Source organism: Heteronotia binoei, chromosome 19, assembly GCF_032191835.1.
Source record: "Heteronotia binoei isolate CCM8104 ecotype False Entrance Well chromosome 19, APGP_CSIRO_Hbin_v1, whole genome shotgun sequence".
NCBI classification, from domain to species: Eukaryota; Metazoa; Chordata; class Lepidosauria; order Squamata; family Gekkonidae; genus Heteronotia; species Heteronotia binoei.
The window spans coordinates 38,847,935-38,867,431 of NC_083241.1; the positions used below are offsets into that span (position 1 = coordinate 38,847,935).

The window sequence follows — 19,497 nt, forward strand, 5'->3', positions numbered from 1 at the left end:
GGCATCAGGGACTGGTTTCGTGGAAGACAATTTTTCCATGGACCAGTAGGGGGTAGGTGCTGGTGTTTTTGGTGCCCCAGGCTGTGTCCCCACCCGCACCCCTTCCCTGCGCCCCGTGGTGGTCTTTAAATAGAGACTGGGGCTGTTTCTGCTGCCTCCTTGCTAGATAGCCAGGCAGCAGAAGGGCAGTCTGCCTCCCTCTCCCCATTTAAAGATTGGCGGGGGTGTATAAATGAGGGGTAGGCTAAGGTCACAGCCACACTGCCCTTTCCGCTGGCCCAGGGCCTGGGGGAACGAAAGAGGTGGTGTGGCCTCTCTCCGAGGAGGCTTCGGAGTGAGGCCGTGCTGCCTGTTTTGTTTGCCTGGGTTCCAGGCCAGCGGAAGGGGTGGTGGGGCTACTCTACCTCTGAGGCTGCCTCCCCTGCAAGGGAAGGCATCCTCGGAGTGAGACCATGCTGCTTCTTCCGTCTGCCTGGATCCCAGGTGGGTGGGGGCGGCGCGGCGCCTCTGCCTCGCTCTACAGCCCAGTTGCTAGCAGACCACAGACCGGTACTGGTCCGCAGCCTGGTGGTTGGAGACTCCTGCTGTACCCTGCCAAGGTCCTTCCCCTCCCCAAACCCCACCCTCTCCAGGCTCCACCCCCCAAATCTCCAGGTATTTCACAACATAGAGCTAGCCTGATTTGAAACCGGGCTTATGTCTGTTCCCCGCTGCTATGTTACCCTCTTTGGTAATTTTTTTCTTCCCTCTTCCATAACAACAAAAGCTTATCTTTGGGCGGCAGAGGTGGTGTGGGGGAGGTGTAATTAGCGGTGAGGGAAGCCTAATTAAATACACAGCAGGCCTGATCATTTGAGCAGCTCCAATTTCCATCTTTCCTTGTTGCCGCCTCCTGCCAAGGCTGGTGGGGCTCTTGTGTTTTTCTCAGTTTCCCTGTTCAGTTTGGGATACTTGAGAAAAATTGCACTAACCATCTCCCCAGTTAGGCAATGATGTCAGAAATAGATGGGACCACGGAGGTAAAGCAGCTTGGAAAAAACACACAGCCTCTCCGTTTACAAAATAATAGGAATGTATAATAGTTTACAAAACTTCTTAACTTTGCAGTACACTAATGCAATTCAAAAACCATCTGGTGCACAACATAGCTACTGTCCAAAATTCATAATAATTTTATGATAAGTCTGATGATAAAAAACAACTGGTCCAATTTTGTTTCAAGCAAGACCTTTACAGGGAGAGGCTTTGGCTCAGTAGTGGAGCATTTTCTTGGCATGCAGAAAGTCCCAGGTTCAATCCCCGGCATCACCAGTTTCAAAGGACCAGGCAATAGGACATGCACATTTACCTGTGAGTAAGCCCAACTGAACTCAGTAGGTCTTATCCCCAAATATGTATAGGAAGCAGGGAGGAATGTGTATTCCTGCTCCTAGATAAACTCTGTGTTTTAGATCTTCCTTCCGCTCTGTGCTTCCACCTGCTGTTCTTGTACAACCCAGTCCCCAAAGCTACAAAATGCAGAGCTTTAAAGGTCTCTCTTTCCCCAGATGCAAGGTATGAAATAGCTTCACTGGCCTTTTGCAGAAAGGCACGTGTCTGAATCAGAGGGCTTAAACTTGCACATTTGGACTCACGGAATGAAAAACTTCCCTGCTCTATTGGCATTTTGACAAGTAGTTTCGGGGAAGCGCGTGTGCATCTCTTGCGTGGTGCATGTCTGCAGATTCAGTCCCCAGGAAGAGAGTTGTGGTTGTCATTGGCAACCCACCACCTGTGTTGGTGGAATCTTGGTTATGTATTATTATTTTGGAAATGTATATACACCGCTTCCCTAGAGACCTGTCCGTGGTGCCATATGTAGAACAATTTTTTTTAAAAAAAAGAACATAAGGATTATTGCTATAAACAGCAAAATACAACATTAAGCATCCTAAAATGATATCTATGCAACTGTCTCTGGACTGGAAACAGACCATAACAGCTACAGTACTTGGAACCCCTCAGTTAGTTTGGATAAAAAGAAATATCTGGGCCAAGCCCCTAAAGAAAATACTGAGCGAGCTTCCGTGGAGCGGATATTCCAAAGGCAAGGGGCCACCACTGAAAAACCCCTGTCTTTTGTTGCCACCCATTTCACCTCTGCATGCAGAGGTACAAAGGAAGGCTGGGCTTGGGAAGATGATCTTAAATGGTGGGTTGGTTATTACAAAAGGCAGTCCGTAATCGTCCCTATCCCCAACCATTAAGGGCCTTAAATGTCAGAACCAGCACTTTGATTGGGTCTGGAAATAGATGGGCAGTTGTTGAAGATGTTTCAGAACTGGGGTTGATACTCTCGTGGCTGCCACATCTTGGACCAGTCTAAGCATTCAAAGTCAGCCTTGCATATTAACTTCCGTTAAACCCCCACCTTTCTCTCCAATGGGGAACCAAAGCAGTTTGCATCGTTCTTTCCTCCATTTTATCCTTGCAACAAGCCTGTGAGGTAGGGTAGAAAGAGAGTGTGTGACTGGCCCAAGGTCACCCAGCAAGGGTTTTCAGCAGAGTGGAAACTCTAACCTGAGTCTCCCAGGTCCTAGTCTGATACTACAACACATTGGCTTTATATTGCAGTCAGGGGTGGAATTCTAGCAGGAGCTCCTTTGCATATTAGGCCAAACACCCCTGATGTAGCCAATCCTCCAAGAGCTTACAAGGCTCTTTTTTGTAAGCTCTTGGAGGATTGGCTACATCAGGGGTGTGTGGCCTAATATGCAAAGGAGCTCCTGCTAGAATTCCACCCCTGGTTGCAGTGCAGAGAACACGTTAGGCTAGCATAACATGGATGTGATCCCAACATGTGGCCAGATCATGCCTTCTGAGCTACAGCTGTAGCATGCAAATCAGCCGAAATTGATCAAAGGTTCTATGTTCCATGGAGGAAACCAAGTCTCCTGCAGTTTTTCTCATTATACTTCTTGAATGAGTGGCAATCATGCCTTTGATTATTCGGTGGCAACCTTTGGGGCTGTAGTGGCTGGTTTCTAGGCTAGCCTGAGTACGAACGTTAACTTTTGCTTCCTGCTAAAAAAAAAAAAGTTGGATCACGAAGCGTTCCTTATGGGCCTCACAGAATACGTTGAATTCTGGAACGAAGAGGATCATGTTGAAACTGGCACTCGAAACACCCTAGGTTCCAGGATTTATGAATAGTTTTCTGTCTTGATTGCTGTTGTGATTTGATCCGGCCTTTGGAAAGCGCTTGCAAATCTTAAAGCCAACATTGAAAATGCACAGCTTTGGAATATTCATTACTTTGCTTTGCCAGACTGGGTTATGTTCTTAGGCTATACTCATCCCCCTACTTTTTTCCAATTCTTTATGCTGTTCACCCTAAACAGTGATCTGAAATCCAGTAGGTGGTGTGTCTGTGTGCTAACTTGGTTGGGGCTTTCTATGAAGAGCCAGTTTGGTGTGGTTAAGTGTGCAGACTCTTATTTGGGAGAACCAGGTTTGATTCCCCCCTCCTCCACTTGCAGCTGCTGGAATGGCCTTGAAAGCACAGTTTCTGGGAGAGCACTCTCGGACCCACTCACCTCACAGTGTGTCTTGTTGTGGAAGGAGAAGATAGAGATTGTAAGCCACTTTGACTCTGATTCAGAGAGAAGGGTGGGGTATAAATCTTCAGTCTTCTGTATGGAAATCAAAGGCATTGCTTCCATAGTATCCTCTGGATTTCTGTCGGTTGCATTTAGATCTGACTGTGTCCCAAGTCTGGTACACTTTGATTTATTTATTTTTTTTATTTTGTGTATAACAAGGGTACATATTTCTAGAAAGCAAGAGAAATGGCTAGCCATGAAAGATAAACTTCATGGCACACCGTGAAATGATTTGATTCAAGACTGGAGCTCTTAAGCAGATCTAGCCGAACTATAAACTGCTCTGAAGTTGTTATTTTGGTCACTCAGTGTTTGTTTTACCAGTATTTGTGTGCAGAGGTTATATTTAAAGGAGGAGAAATCCGCCTCGGTATTCCATTGTGCTGAGAAGGCTAGACGTGGGTTTAGAATAGAAAGTTGGGTCATCCTTGTGGTCTGGTTACATGATAGCATTTGCTATGTGGAGGGGAGCCATAAAAACACTCTTGAAACCTTTTTTTAGCTGGCAACGTGGAGAATGAGGATTCTTATACAGCAGATGTGTTGTGGGCCTCGGTATGTTGCTTTACTAAAAGGCGCAGAAATCTCCAGTCTAATTTTCTAGGTCTAGGTTGACTTACAGCCAGGCAGTCTTAAAAGGCAAGGGACAGTAAGAGGCAAGAGATGGGTCTCTGTGTAGCCGGTGAATAAGCAAGGCTGGTCACAAGTTGTTGGTTCCCAGGCTGGATCTAGGGCTAGCGAGGGAGGACATTTTGTTAAATGCCTCCTAAACAGGTAAACAGGTTTGATAGGCTTGATGGTTTTACCATTCACACTTTCCATAGGGGTGCCCAAGAAAAAACCAGGGCAGTAGGATGCAGGGGACATCTGTGGACACCTGTTTGGGGGATGGCCAACATCCTGAAGCTAGCACTGTTGTTTGGGGCAGTGTGCTCCAAAGCAAAGTTATGCATTTATCTTAGATTAGAACAGGGGTGTCAAACTCATTTGTTATGAGGGCCAGATCTGACATAAATGAGGCCTTGAGGGTCTGGGCCATGTGTGCACCTATTTAAGATTAAGTAGCAGAGATACAAATTTTATAAGGAATACAAACACAAATATATTTTTTTAAAAACTTAAAACATGCTTAAAACATTAGCACGTGTTAGTCTTAAAAGTGCTTTCTTTGTATTTCTCCCATGGGATCCAAGGAACTGGACAAAGGAAGCTCTGGCTCTTTTCTTTCCTTCCTTCCTTCCCCAGGGACTGGGGGGGGGGGTCGGGGAGCCTCAGTCAATAGAAGGAAGAGAGGTTTGGCTCAGTAGCTTTGCTGTGCAATTTAGTAAACCTTGCAAAACAAGCTATTATGCAGAAGGAAGCAACAGAGAGGGAGAAGGAAGCAGATGACAACCAGTTGCTCAGGGACCTGATAGGAGCCTTCCAGGGGCCTGATTCAGCCCCCGAACTGCATGTTTGACACTGCTGGATTAGTCTAGTAGCAAACTGAGAGCCAGTTTGGTGTAGTTGTTAGGAGCACAGACTCTTTATCTGGGACAACCGGATTTGATTCCCCACTCCTCCAGGTGCTCCTGTTGTTGTGACCATGAGTCAGTCACAGGGCTGTTCTCAAGAGCAGTTCTGTCAGAGCTCTCTCAGCTCCACCTACTTCACAAGGGTATCTGTTTTGGGGAGGGGAAGGGGATTGTAAATTGCTCTGAGACTCCGAGTGAAGGGCGGGGTACAAATCCAGTGTCCTCCTCCTCCTCCTTCACCACCAACATGTTTCTTCAGGGTATAAGCTTTCAAGAGTCTTAAGTTCCCTTTGTCATATAACATTTTTGGTAAAGTCAATGGACTTTGAAGAGTGTAACTCTGCTTAAGAGCATTTTGGCAGGCAACTAGGAGACACAATATGTGATTCTGTCCCTTAGCGGTTGCTTTTTAAAAAATATACTGGTGATCCACAGATATGACTGCTACCTTTTAAGCCAGCAAGTAGCCACTTTCTTATTCTATCTGGGTTTTTTAAAACATCCAGCTGATTTTGCAGTATGAACTGAAAGAATTGTTGGTATTTCATAACATACTATTAAGAGTCTTTTATATTGTGATGAGTCTAACCTATTGCAGTTATAAACAAAGAACCTGAAGCGCATGAAGTGTTTCCATCAATTGAAATATGAAGTATATTTACAAGCCTAAACTGTCCACCAGTTAGATATCTGGGAAGGAGAGAATCCAGAGCTTTTGAGGCTGATTTTGTGTTCAGACCAAAGTATCCCCTATAACAGCGGTAGCCAAACTTGCTTCATGTAAGAGCTACATATAATAAATATCAGATGTCTGAGAGCTGCAAGACATGTATGTCAGATATTCGAGAGCGGAAGGAAGGAAGGAAGGCATAATAGATGGGGAGGAAGGGAAAGGTAGAAAGAAAGCAACTTTAGCTTTTAATGCCCTCTCCAAGCTGGGAAACGGGGTGGTGGGGGCTTCAAGAACCACACAATATATATGAAAAAACCACATGTGGCTCCTGAGCCATAGTTTGGTCACCCCTGCCTTAAAAGAACATGAGAAGTCATGCTGGATCAGGCCAGTGGGCCATCCAATTGAACGCTCTGTGTCACACAGTAGCCAAACCCTGGTGCTATCGGGAGCTGGGCAAGAACGCCAGAAGCCCTTCCACTGTTGCCCCCAAGCACTAAGAATACAGAGCATCTCTTCCCTAGACATAGTGTTCTCTGTGTTCACGCTAGAATCATGCAAGTTGTGTTAGTTGACATTCAGTACAGTATACTTACAATACCGGAATGCATTTCACAGACACCTGTGTCTGTGAAATGGGTGTAGTCACCTGTTGCCATTTGCAGAAATTGTTACCTTGAACGTGTTCTACAATAGTTGTTATTTGGTATAACTTCACCAATGAGAGAAACTTTACGGGAACATGGGATCACGATAAACTCATGCTACAGCTGAAACTCAGTAGGTTGGTTTACCTATAAATCTTCATTTCAGCCCCCATTTCCTCAGGAGTTCAAATGGATGACCAGAATCTTGACTTGGATCTACTGCCTCACTGCCTTATGGAGGAGGCTAGTGATTAATCGCCTCTGTCTGTCCATTGCTCTTCCCTGCAGGTTTGGTAGTGCTTTCCTGAGCATGAGTTCAGAATGAAGCGGCGATTGGATGAACAGGAGTCACCGGTATATGCGTCGCAGCAAAGACGTATTGCCAGCAACCCAGAACCTTTCCAGCACCAACATCGGGTCCTCGCCCCGGCGCCTCCTGTCTATGATTCTGTTTCAGAGACCATGCAATCTGCTACTGGAATCCAGTACTCTGTAACTCCCAGCTACCAGGTATTCTTACTATTACTATAGCTAGATTCAAGTCCGGTGGGATCTTGGAGACCAACAAGATTTTCGGAGTGTAGCCTTTCAAGAGTCAGAGATCCCTTTGTCTCTTCATCAGTTATCTAGAAAAACAAAACTCCGCCCCCCCCCCAACCTTGTTTCAGTAATAGGCAAATGTCAATTCCTGTGTACAGGTTTCCTTCTCTGTGTTCAAATTCTTTTTCAAGCAAAGGAGAAGGGAGAAGCTAACTCAGCCTGAAATGTACTTGGGGATGTCCCCTCTCTAATATTAAGAGCGGTCGAGAATAAACTTTATAATTTCCTGTACAAAGTTGCTGATAAATGTCAAATGCAATTCAAGACCATGTGTGTTCAGCCTTCCTCAGGGACTGTTAATGCAGCCTGATATTCAGGCCCTATAACAAAGCAAGAACCAAGCTGCATCTTTAAGACCAACAAAGTTTTATTCAGAATGTAAGCTTTCATGTGCTAGAAGCACACTTCATCAGAAAATAGGATGGAATGATGAAGTGCGCTTCTAGTACACGAAAGCTTACATTCTGAATAAAACTTTGTTGGTCTTAAAGGTGCAGCTTGGTTCTTGCTTTGTTCTACTGCTTCAGACCAACACGGCTGCCCATCTGGATCTATTCAGGCCCTATGTTTTTAATTATTTTCTTGTGTACACTGCAGAATAAATATATTTCTTTTGTTACAAATTTTATTTGCTGTAGCTGGACCCTTGAAACATTTTTACTTCAAATTCAGTTTCTTCAGCTGATTCTGGCCAAATCCTTCTTTAAAATATACTGACTTTGGTGATAATCTGGGAAGTTAAAGTGTTTCTCTGTGCTTTCATTCAGAATGCAAAGGAGGACAAAAAAAAAAGGACCAGGAGGTGTGAAGGAGAGATAAAAATTGTCTCTGCCTTTTTAATATATCAAAGAGAGCTTTATGTGACCTGTATTTGGCCATTTCTGCTCCAAAGCTTGACATGTTCTTGCTGGACAGTGTTGGTACTGAGCAGTGTTCCCTCTAAGCTGAGTTAGTGTGAGCTAGCTCACCATTTTTTAGCTTCTGGATCACACGTTATCTTAGCTCTGGAAGGATGGTCCCAGAGCAAGCTAATTAATGCACTAGCTCACTACTTTAAATGCCAGTAGTTCCAAATTAGAATTTTTGCTCACAAGACTCCACAGCTTAGAGGGAGCATTGGTACTGAGGCCATTTACCTGCTTAAACGTACTGCTGTTCAAGCTACGCTGCTTCTGCATGAAAGTGATATGGATTGCCTGGCTCGGAGATGTCCATTTTGGTAAATGTATTTCAGTCCAGGCAGGACTTAATTTTTTTCCTCCAAACTGCTCGATCACAAAGCCACTACAGTTGCTCCAGCTAACATCCTTTGGCCTCAGAAGAGAGACATGATGGTGGTGGTTTTACTCTTCTTCCCAGGTGTCAACAGTGCCACAGAGCTCTAGCAGTCATGGGCCCGCACTAGCCACTGTCCACAGCGGGCATCACCACACCGCCCCAGTCCAGCCCCATGGAAGCCAGGTGGTGCAGGGGCATGCTCATCCGACACCCCCAGCAGCACCCGTGCAGGGGCAGCAGCAGTTCCAAAGGCTTAAGGTAAAGTCCATAAGTGGCATGTATCTATTTAAGCTCAGAGTTGGGAGGGGGACCCCCTTGGATCATCTAGTTTGACCCTTGGTCAATGCAAGAACTACAACTATGATACCCCCAACAAGTTGGTATCCAGTCGATAGCTAAAATTCTCCAACAATGAAGAATTCACCTCTTCCCGAGGGAGAATGAACTGATGTTGAACTACCCCTCACCATCTGGAAGTTTTTCCTCAAATTTATATGAAAACTCCAGTTTGGTGTACTGGTTAAGTGCATGGACTTTTATGTGGGAGAACCGGGTTTGATTCCCCACCCCACTTGCAGCTGCTGAAATAGCCTTGGGTCAGCCATAGCTCTGGCAGAGCTGTCCTTGACGTGGCAGTTTCTGTCAGAGCTCTCTCAGCCCCACCATCACACAGGGTGTCTGTTGTGAGGGAGGAAGGATAAAGGAGATTGTAAGCCGCTCTGAGACTCTGCGATTCAGAGTGAAGGGCGGGCTATAAATCCAACATCATCATCTTCCTTTGCCATAAGTTATATCAATGAGTCTGACTAAACTGTGGTGCCCAAAACCAAACACAGGGAACTCCGGAGAGGTCTAACAAGAGCAGAGTACAGTGGCAGTGATACCTCGCATGACCTTGACACTACATTTCTACTAATGCAGCCTAAAATCGCATTAGCTTTCTTTAACTGCTGCATTACATTGCTGGCTTGTATAAAAACAAGCTTTGTTTTACCTTCCTGAACACTCTTTTCCAAATTAGCAGGGTCTGCCTTGAGAATCTTTGACTCAATGCAAAAATTTTGGTACATTGTAGTTAGAACCCTTTGGGACACTTTATTTATGTGAAGTCTGGTGTGGGGGGGTGCCCTTTGTCTAGAAGAAGAAGAATTGCAGATTTATACCCCGCCCTTCTCCCTGAATCAGAGACTCAGAGCGACTTTCAATCTCCTATATCTTCTCCCCCTACAACAGACACCCTGTGAGGTGGGTGGGGCTGAGAGGGCTCTCACAGCAGCTGCTCTTTCAAGGACTTCTATGAGAGCTATGGCTGACCCAAGGCCATTCCAGCAGGTGCAAGTGGAGGAGTGGGGAATCAAACCCAGTTCTCCCAGATAAGAGTCCGCGCACTTAAGCGCTACATTGAACTGGCTCTCCCCTAGAGTCTGCAGTATCTCTTGCAAATACTATTCTGGGATTGCAAGCAGGAGCCTTGTAGTCTAACTCGGGTGTGGCGCAGCTCTTTCTCTGGAGACTTAGCAAGAGATTCCCAAGTTGTGTTTTTGTGTACCGTTGAGGAGCTGTCCTCAAGTGGGGGGCAAGGGGTGATAGATGTGCTGTGATGTTGGGGAGGCAGAAGAAATAAGGTACGAAAGCTTTGCATTGACACATGCGGTAAAACTCTGGTAAACTCAACATTGGTTTTGCCATGCATTTTCTCCATTTTGTTCTTAAGGTACTGCCTGTGTCTGAATTGCATTCTTGGTTTTCAGAGTCGTATTAGCCTAGTGATTTTTTTGGGGGGAGGGGTGGTGGTGGTGGTGTGGTAACACAAATCTAAGCAGAATTCATCCTATTGTAAGGTAAGCTTCACACACACACATTTATGAACATGAACGTATGAAGCTGCCTTATACTGAACCAGATCCTCGGTCCATCAAAGTCAGTACTGTCTACTCAGACTGGCAGCGGCTCTCCAGGGTCTCAAGCTGAGGTTTTTCACACCTATTTGCCTGGACCATTTTTTGGAGATGCCAGGGATTGAACCTGGGACCTTCTGCTTACCAAGCAGATGCTCTGCCACTGAGCCACTGTCCCTCCCCTGCTCTCCAGGGTCTCAAGCTGAGGTTTTTCACGCCTATTTGCCTGGACCCTTTTTAGTTGGAGATGCCAGGGATTGAACCTGAGACCTTCTGCTTACCAAGCAGATGCTCTGCCACTGAGCCACCATCTCTCCCTTTCCTTTCTAAAGTCACTTTCTAAAATATAGTCCCTTTTTAAAATACTTAATTATTTTTAATTTTTGAAACAACTATTTAAAGTTATGGTTATGCCAATAAAGGGGTGATATTGATATAATATGCAATGTGTATAATACAAAAAATATACAAATCAAATACATACCAAACAAAGCTAAGTTACAGTTGATCATAACCTTCCATATTGCATAACACTGTTTACATGTTAAGTTAAACTTAATCCAGTAGAATGCAGATTTGCGTATTTTTTTGGCAAAGTATATATTTCACTAGGATTGTACTTGTGTGTTCAGTTTTAGTTTTGCATAACTATGAACTTGAATGAAATTGGTCATAAATCCGAACCTCTTTCCTGTAAAATATAGCCCCTGATTCCTGTCTTTAAAAAAAAGAACACTCCCCTATCTAAGTTCTGCTGTTGCAGATGTTTTACATTGCACACCACTGGGTGATGTTCTAGTGGGACGATAGGAAGGTTTGGGAAGACATCTGAGCATGTACAGAGTGCAATTGTGGCATTTTGTGGAAGCTGTATGGGACAGCCTGTCCCTCTTTTCTTTTCAAATTTCTCATTGATCCAAATGGAGTTGCTTAGAAGCTGACAAATTCCTAAGCAGAGGAGGGAAAGGAAAGGATTACTGGATTTCAGGGAGAAATTGGGCAAAAATGAAATTAAGAGAATTTATCTTCACAATCCATGACGGCAGTCCAACTGGCAATGCCATGAATTGTACCATGGCTTTTGCTCTCGGAAGGGGGCATTACCTTGCAAAAGAACTCTCTCTGTGTAAGAACAGTTACCAGCCCCAAACAACTTGAAACGTCTTGTCCAATGAAATCCAGGGCTTTTTTTTGGTAGTAAGAACTCCTTTGCATATTAGATCACACACCCCTGATGTAGCCAGTCCTCCCAAGAGCTTATGGGGCCTACTCACAGGGGGATGTGGCCTAATATGCAAAGGAGTTCCTGCTGCAAAAAAAGCCCTGATGAAATCTTTTGCTTGCTCTGTGTTAATACTTGTGCACTAGGTAAGGCTAGGAAGGTTCTCTCTTCTCTCCCCGCCCCCCCCCCCCCCACACACATTAACCATTTCCCTACGGTGGAGCCAAAAAGCAAATTGGTCTTTGTGTTCCCATTAACAGCTTTAGAAAGCTATATACCCTCATGCAGAATTGCACTTACGGCACCTAAACATTTAATTGTTTGAGGAAGGAAGAAAATTCTCTCTCTTGAGTAGGTGTGAATCCAGAGAAACCCTGGCGGTCCTCTTCTAAGTGAGGACTGCTCTGTTCTCTGTGGAACATTTTGTGATGGTTTGTAGCAATGAAAACCTCCAGCGCTCCCTAAGTACTGGAGCTGCTGAACTGGATCCTCCCATAGGAAGAGTTCGGGGGCTGACATGGGCCTGTTTTATGTTCTCCAGAGAACTGTTTTGGCTTTAGTGGTGCCAAGTAGAGTGACACAGTTAAGGCCTTCTGAAAGATAACCTTTCTTTAAATACACATGTGCCGCTTTTCGGCATGAAGGCACTTAGAAAGCAACTTATGAAAACTTGGCAACGCCACAGCACCTACAGCAACAACAATTTAACCTCACTATTTGTAGAACCAGAGTTGTAGAATCTTCATGGATACGGATACCAACAGCCGTCTTCTCCACGGCTGGCTAAATCGTAGGCATTCCCAGGGCCTGGGCATCTAGGAAGTCAAGTAATGAGTTTTGCAGGATTGCTTCTTTAGAAACCGGAAGGTGTTTTTGTGAATGTCTCTCTTTCTATTTTGAGATGCGGTGACATCATTACAGTTGCCTTTTCCCTCCTCTCCCTCCCTCCCTGATACAAACCAAAATGGCAACTTGGAAGCAGCTTTTTCAGTGTGCAGTTCTTTTGGCTCAGGATCACGCCTGGAATGTCATTTTTCCCCTTTAGACTTAGAGATGAACAAAAGTTTCCATCCGTGAAAACAGGAAAAAAAATCTTGCAGATTTGCCTGTCTGGCAAAGAAAACGCCTCCAGTTGTAGCTGAAATGGAAAACTCAGAAGCAGTTTTCTTCAGCTCAGCTGAAACAGACCATAAATTCCCTTGTCTTGATGGCAAAGGGTGCAATTCAGTACACTGTCCATACGCACAGCAGCTTGCTTGCTGAAGGTTTACATTTGTGCATTTAGTTCAGTCCCGCTTTTATAAACTGAGTGGCCTACATAAAATCTCAGCATACCCTGTTCTTCTTAAAATAACTTAACAGTTTAAGGCAGGGGTGTCAAACTCATTTGCTATGAGGACCGGATCTGACATAAATGAGACCTTGTTGAGCCAGGCCATGCATATACCTATTTAAGATTAGGTAAAACCAGGTATAAACTTAATAAAGGACACAAACACAATCAAAGGTGTTTTTTTTTTAAAGGGAGGAGCCTCAGCCAGTGGAGAAAATAGAGGTTTTGCTCTTTAGCTCCTGTGCAATTGAGCAAGCCTTGCAAAGCAAGCTGTTATGCAGAAGGCAGCAAGAGACAGGGAGAAGGAAACAAATGAACGACAGTTGTTCAGGGGCCTGATAGGAACCCTCCAGGGGCCTGATTCGGCCCCCGGGCTGCATGTTTGACACCCACATGTTAGACATTAAGTCAGCCCATAATTTCATTACAGAGAAAAGAACTTAGCCACAGATGCATAGTTCTTTGGTTTAGCACACACACACATGCCAGTAAGATGCTCAGAGAACAAGTTTGCATCCACCATCACAAGTTCTATTCCCCCGACCTGGATGGCCCAAGCTAGCCATATTTTGTCAGATCTCAGAAGCTAAGCAGTTAGTATTCGGATGGGTGGCTACCAAAGATTACCTGGGTCATGACTGCAGAGGCAGGCGATGGCAAACCACTTCTGAATGTCTCTTCCTTCCACTACAAGGTCATTGTAAGTCAGCTGTGACCTGACAGCACTTTTCGCCCTCACCGCTAGTTCCCATAAATCCAAGCATGCCTGTGCATAAAATCTGCAATGGAAAAACTCGTGAACTGGCGTTTCATTCAAGTTAGCAGAGCAAGGACAGAATCTGCAATTAGATGGAACATTGTTGTATCTTGCTGTCAGGAGTTCAGGTTTAGTAGCGTGTTAAATTTAGCAAATTTAGGCTGCCGGCGGCCTGCTCCGTAGCTCTTTGGCCACAGCTGTTTTGGAGAGGCAGAGACATATGCCTTTTGTGGCTCTTCAGGCTAGCTGGAAAGAGCAGAACTGTTAAAGGAAGGTTTGGTCAGGCAAGACACACAGCCTGGTTTTTGTGTTTTTTTCCCTAGCAAACATTCACTTGCTGTGTTTTCCTCCCACTTTGCAGTCAAGTTAGCCTCCGAGGTTTAATTAATATTACAGAGATTGTAATATTAATGCCAAAAAAACTTCAATACGAAACGTTCCCCCCTGGATGTTGATTCTCAACCGAGCGAGATTCAGACACAGCAGAGGGATTTCTAGTGGCTTCCTGCCCTTCCTTTGATAGCTCTGCTGTTAGTCGCTGGTTGGGCCAGGGGGCACCCTCGGCAAGAATCCGTAGGAAACAGTGACCACGTTAACGAGAAAATAAAAATTCCTTGCTCTGCCCCTCCATATTTCTTTGCAGCTCCTCCAGTAACCTGTGTGAGCTGCTGCCTTACCTAAACGCGCCTCTACATAAGAGGATCTGCATATGCCTCGCCCCGTAAGACTGTCATTTGGGGAGGTAACAGACTGATCATTTTAAAACTGAGTTATGCCCTAAAATTCAAAATTATTGGAAAGAAATACTTAACAATGTGAATCGGATACTTCAGACAAATGTGCCTTTTGATCTGCAGGCCATTTTATTAGATGACCTGCAACATTCTGAAATAGAGAAGCAGAAAAGAGAAATAATATGCGCTACTTTCGATAGCTAAAACTTTGCTGGCAAACAAAAGGAAAGATAAAACAGTTTACTCTCTAAATTAGCACATTCAAGGAACACTAGCTCCCCTTAACTGTATGAGAAGAAAGTTGTTATACCTTGGCTCCCAGTGATTTCCCATTTAATGCAAGAAGACTTTCTTCCAAAGAATCCTTTGTATGATTCAATAATTTATTTTTGACCTTAAAAATTTATTTTGTCACTTGAGATCTTGTTTTCTTTGCTTAATCTGTACCTTGATCATTTGTCTTTTTGGTTGGATTGTTAATTTAAAATTTTGCTTTAATAAAAGTATTGAATTTTTTTAAAAAAATTAAAAAATTGGTGCAACAGCTTGCTTCCTAGTTCAGCCTGCCAGCCTCATTTCCAAACATGTCCAACTGCGGGAACAGGCCTAAAAACACGGCAGGAAACAGAGAGATGTATCTTAACTTGTTTGTCTTGGTTCCAGGTGGAGGATGCCCTTTCCTACCTCGACCAGGTGAAGCTGCAGTTCGGTAGCCAGCCTCAAGTCTACAATGACTTCTTGGATATAATGAAGGAGTTCAAATCTCAAAGGTAACAGCTTCCTGCCCGCTTTTGCTTCCAATAGGTGGTCTCTTTGACTCTGCGAGTGGGCTTTGTTAGTGATGTCATTTTCAAGGTTTCTGCTGTCATCGCACATGGTCTGGAATTGCTCTTGATGTTTTATTTGTCATCTTTCAACCAAGCCTTTCTAGGACAAATCTGGCCACTTTAAGCTGTGTGCAGACCAGTCGAGAACTGGTATTTGGAAGAACTTCTTGACTATGTCTCCCTGTCCTGAAACTCACTTGGGTTTTTTTCTTTACTTCTCCTGTGATCCCCTTTCCCCTCCTAAGTTTCCTGCTGATTTTCTTTGCTTTCTGGACCTTTTCAAACCTTGATCAGTTTCCTCCATTCAGATCTAGCAGCACGAACCACTTAAGCTGTGCCCCCCACTTTTCGGCATCTGCTGCCTTCCCTAGAACTCAAAAAGGCCAGGAATTGAGTTGTATTCAGTGTTCCCTCTAAGCTGCAGAGTCTTGTGAGCAAAAATTCTAATTTGTGAGCTGCTGGCATTAAAGTTGTGAGCTACTGCATAAAATTAGTGTGCTCTGGGGTCATCCTTCGTGAGCTAACAAAAATGTGTGAGTTGGAGGCTAAAAATCTGTGTGCTAGCTCACACTAACTCAGCTTAGAGGGAACACTGGTTGTTTTCCTGGGATGTTTGTTCAGATTTTTGGAGCCTTCACATTCCTACAAGGCCTAGGGGGTGTTGGAAGGCTGGCAGAAGGAGCCAGTCCTTTTGGGGGTCAGAGCAAGGAAGGCTATCATGAGGAATATTGGGAAAGCCCACCATAAGGACCAGTGTTCCCTCTAAGCTGTGGAGTCTTGTGAGCAAAAATTCTGCTTTGTGAGCTATTGGCATTAAAGTTGTGAGTGAGCAGTCTGGCTGCTGCATAGATTAATTTGCTCTGTAGCCATTCCTCCTGAGCTAAGACAAAAACCTGTGAGCCAGAGACTTAAAAAACTATGAGCTAGCTTACACTGACTCAACTTAGAGGGAACACTGATGAGGAATGGAAACAACTATTTTGGAAAACAGATTCCTGAGTTAGTTTACCTCAATTTTGTGCTTTGTGTGACAGAGAAACAATCACGGAGCTTTTGTTTTGCTCCAATGACGTGCTAGGTCCTTTTTTGTGTTCCTGGGAACTGTAGGTTTTGTGTTTTTATGATATCCTTTGAAACCTTAGAAAGAAGTGCTGTGATTTTTTTTTTTGCCCTGGTGCACATGTGGAATGACAGCAGCAAACACACTGTTGTGTTCAGTTTTGGGCACCACATTTTAAGAAGGATATAGACAAGCTGGAACAGGTCCAGAGGAGGGTGATGAAGATGGTTGGGGGTCTGGAGAGCAAGTCCTATAAAGACAGGTTGAAGGAATTGGGCATGTTTAGCCTGGAAAGGAGGCGGCTGTGATATGATCACCATCTTCCAAGTACTCGAAGGGCTGTCATATAGAGGACGGGGTGGAATTGTTTTCTGTGGCCCCAGAAGGTAGGACCAGAACCAACGGGTTGACATTAAATCAAAAGTGTTCCGGCTCAACATTAGGAAGAACTTCCTGATGGTTAGAGTGATTCCTCAGTGGAGCAGGCTTCCTTGGGAGGTGGTGGGCTCTCCTTCCTTGGAGGTTTTTAAACAGAGGCTAGATGGCCATCTGACAGCAATGAGGATCCTGTGAATTTAGGGGGAGGTATTTGTGAGTTTCCTGCATTGTGCAGGGGGTTGGACTAGATTAGGGGTGTCAAACTTATTTTTTTATGAGGGCCAGATCTGGTATAAATAAGACCTTGTTGGGCCAGACCATGTCAGGTTGGGCCGAGCCATGTGTTTACACATATAAGATTAGGTAGCAGAGATATAAATTTTATAAAGAACATAGACAAACACACACATATATATATATTTTAAAAAACTTAAAACATGCTTAAAACATGAGCACTCCTTGATCTTAAAGATGCTTTCTTAGTATTTCTCTCATGGGATCCAGGGAACTGGGCAAAGGAAGCTCTGGCTCTTTCCTTCCTTCCCCAGGAGACTGGGTTGGGGAGGAACCTCAGCCAATAGAAGGAAGAGAGGCTTGGCTCAGTAGCTCTGCTGTGCAATTGAGAGAGCCTGGCAAAGCAAGCTATTCCTCCCCAAGGGAGGAGCCTCAGCCAGTGAAGAAAATAGGTTTTGCTCTATAGCGTTTGTGCAATCTAACAAGACTTGCAAAGCCAGCTGTTAGATATAAGGAAAAGTAAGCAGATGACAGCCAGTTGCTCAGGTGCCTGATAGGAGCCCTCCGGGGGCCTGATTCGGTCCCCAAACTGCATGTTTGACACTCCTGATGACCCTGGAGGTCTCTTCCAACTCTGTTATTCTATGATTCTCTGAAACACCTCAAGGAAACCTGTTCCGTCTTTCTCATTTTTTCCTGCCATCCAGCATTGACACTCCAGGCGTGATCAGCCGCGTGTCTCAGCTGTTCAAGGGCCACCCAGACTTGATCATGGGCTTCAACACCTTTCTGCCCCCGGGCTACAAAATCGAAGTACAGACCAACGACATGGTGAATGTAACGACGCCGGGGCAGGTTCACCAGATTCCCACCCACGGCCTCCAGCCCCAGCCGCCGCCCCAGCCGCCCCATCCGTCTCAGCCTTCAGCGCAGTCGGCCCCAACTCCTGCTCAGCCGGCTCCACAACCGCCCCCTGCCAAGATCAGTAAGGTCAGTGAAAGAGACAGGCCCTTTGGCTAAGAGGTAGGAAAGCACGCATCTTAAAACCTTTTCTAGGCGGAGGAGGCCCTTCCAAAAAGTAGAGTCTGGACACCCTTAAAGGAGACAGATTCTTGTGTCATACGCAGAATGCTATTTGCCAGCAAGTTCTCCTATGCAAGTCCTGTTGAAAGGAACAGAGTCATGTAGGAGTGTGCCCCCAAACTGGATTTTTCTCCTCATTCATGAGAGTGACTTCTTCTACTGCATGTTTGCACTAAAACAAGTTCCCTTTGCATTTTGGCATATTGAAATAGGTGGGGTGGGATGTTTGGTGTAGTGGTTAAATGTGTGGGCTCTTAACATGGGAGAACCGGGTTCGATTCCCCACTCTTCCACTTGCAGCTGCTGGAATGGTTTTGGGTCAGCCATAGATCTCGCAGAGCTGTCCTTGAAAGGGGAGCTTCTGGGAGAGCCCTTTCAGCCTTACCCACCTCACAGGGTGTTTGTTGTGGGAGAGGAAAGTAAAGGAGATTGTGGGCTGCTCTGAGATTCAGAGTGAAGGACGGGATACAAATCCAATTTCTTCTTCTACTTCTACATATGGTGGGTTCATTTATAAATAATTGGCACTGCCTTTGGGGAAAGATCTTGACCAGGTGAACTTTTGGTTCCTCAGTCTTCCCTTGGCCCATGGTTTTTAAACAGAGCTGTCGGGAGCCTGAGCCATCCAAAGGTTATAGCTCTGGAGGTTAGAATTACTTTGTTTAGTTCCACTGTTCGCTTGCTGCTTTAGTGATCAGAGCGTTGGACTAGGATTTGGGAGACTCAGGTTCAGTTCCCTCCTCTGCCACAGAAATTCCCTGGGAGACCTTTGGCCACTCATGTACTCTTGGGAAATACAAGACAACAAACACTGCGTTATACTGGCTAATGCAAGAGTCAAGTAAATCTTTTGCACGCATTATAATGAAATACAACTTTACAATGTTGCAAAGAAAAGTCCATCCAATGAGCACCCGGATATAGGCTCATTTCGTCAAAAGAAAGCCAGTTTGGTGTAGGGGCTAAGTGTTCGGACTCTTATCTGGGAGAACCGGGTTTGATTCCCCACTCCTCCACTTGCACCTGCTGGAATGGCCTTGGGTCAGCCATAGCGCTAATAGAGAGCCAGTTTGGTGTAGTGGTTAAGCGTGCGGACTCTTATCTGGGAGAACCGGGTTTGATTCCCCACTCCTCCACTTGCACCTGCTGGAATGGCCTTAGATCAGCCATAGCTTTCGCAGAATTGTCCTTGAAAGGGCAGCTTCTTGGAGAGTTCTCTCAGCCCCACCCATCTCCCAGGGTGTCTGTTGTGGGGGAGGAAGAAAAGGAGATTGTAAGCCACTCTGAGTCTCTGATTCAGAGAGAAGGGCGGGGTATAAATCTGCAGTCGTCTTCTTCCTCAGTAATACTCGTATTTTCTTCAAAGTCGTCAGTGTCTTGTTACAATTCAGTGTTGATATTCGGAGCAAGCCAGGCCTTAACTTCATTTTTAAACAGGTGCAAAAGCCTTCTGAATTTGGCTGGCAAAATGCTCTCTGCAACCTCTTTATTTTTTTCAAAATTTATCATCCTTTCAATACCACTTAAGTGTTTATATTAGGAGCAAGCCAGGCCTGAGCCTCTAACCAGATGCAAAAGCCTTCTGAATTTGGGTGGCAAAATGCTTTTCTACATTATG

General features: G+C 45.0%; 1 protein-coding gene across 4 annotated transcripts in view; it reads left to right on the top strand.

Moving 5' to 3' along the window:
- Positions 1 to 19,497, top strand: part of SIN3A (SIN3 transcription regulator family member A) — a 67,761-nt gene that overhangs the window by 15,819 nt on the left and 32,445 nt on the right. For all 4 annotated transcript variants that reach the window (XM_060259806.1, XM_060259808.1, XM_060259809.1 and 1 more), the window contains exons 2-5: positions 6,764 to 6,985; positions 8,435 to 8,611; positions 14,961 to 15,067; positions 17,504 to 17,786. In XM_060259806.1, the coding sequence (XP_060115789.1) occupies positions 6,797 to 6,985; positions 8,435 to 8,611; positions 14,961 to 15,067; positions 17,504 to 17,786 (756 nt within the window). In that variant the 5' untranslated portion in view covers positions 6,764 to 6,796. The remainder of the gene's footprint in view (positions 1 to 6,763; positions 6,986 to 8,434; positions 8,612 to 14,960; positions 15,068 to 17,503; positions 17,787 to 19,497) is intronic.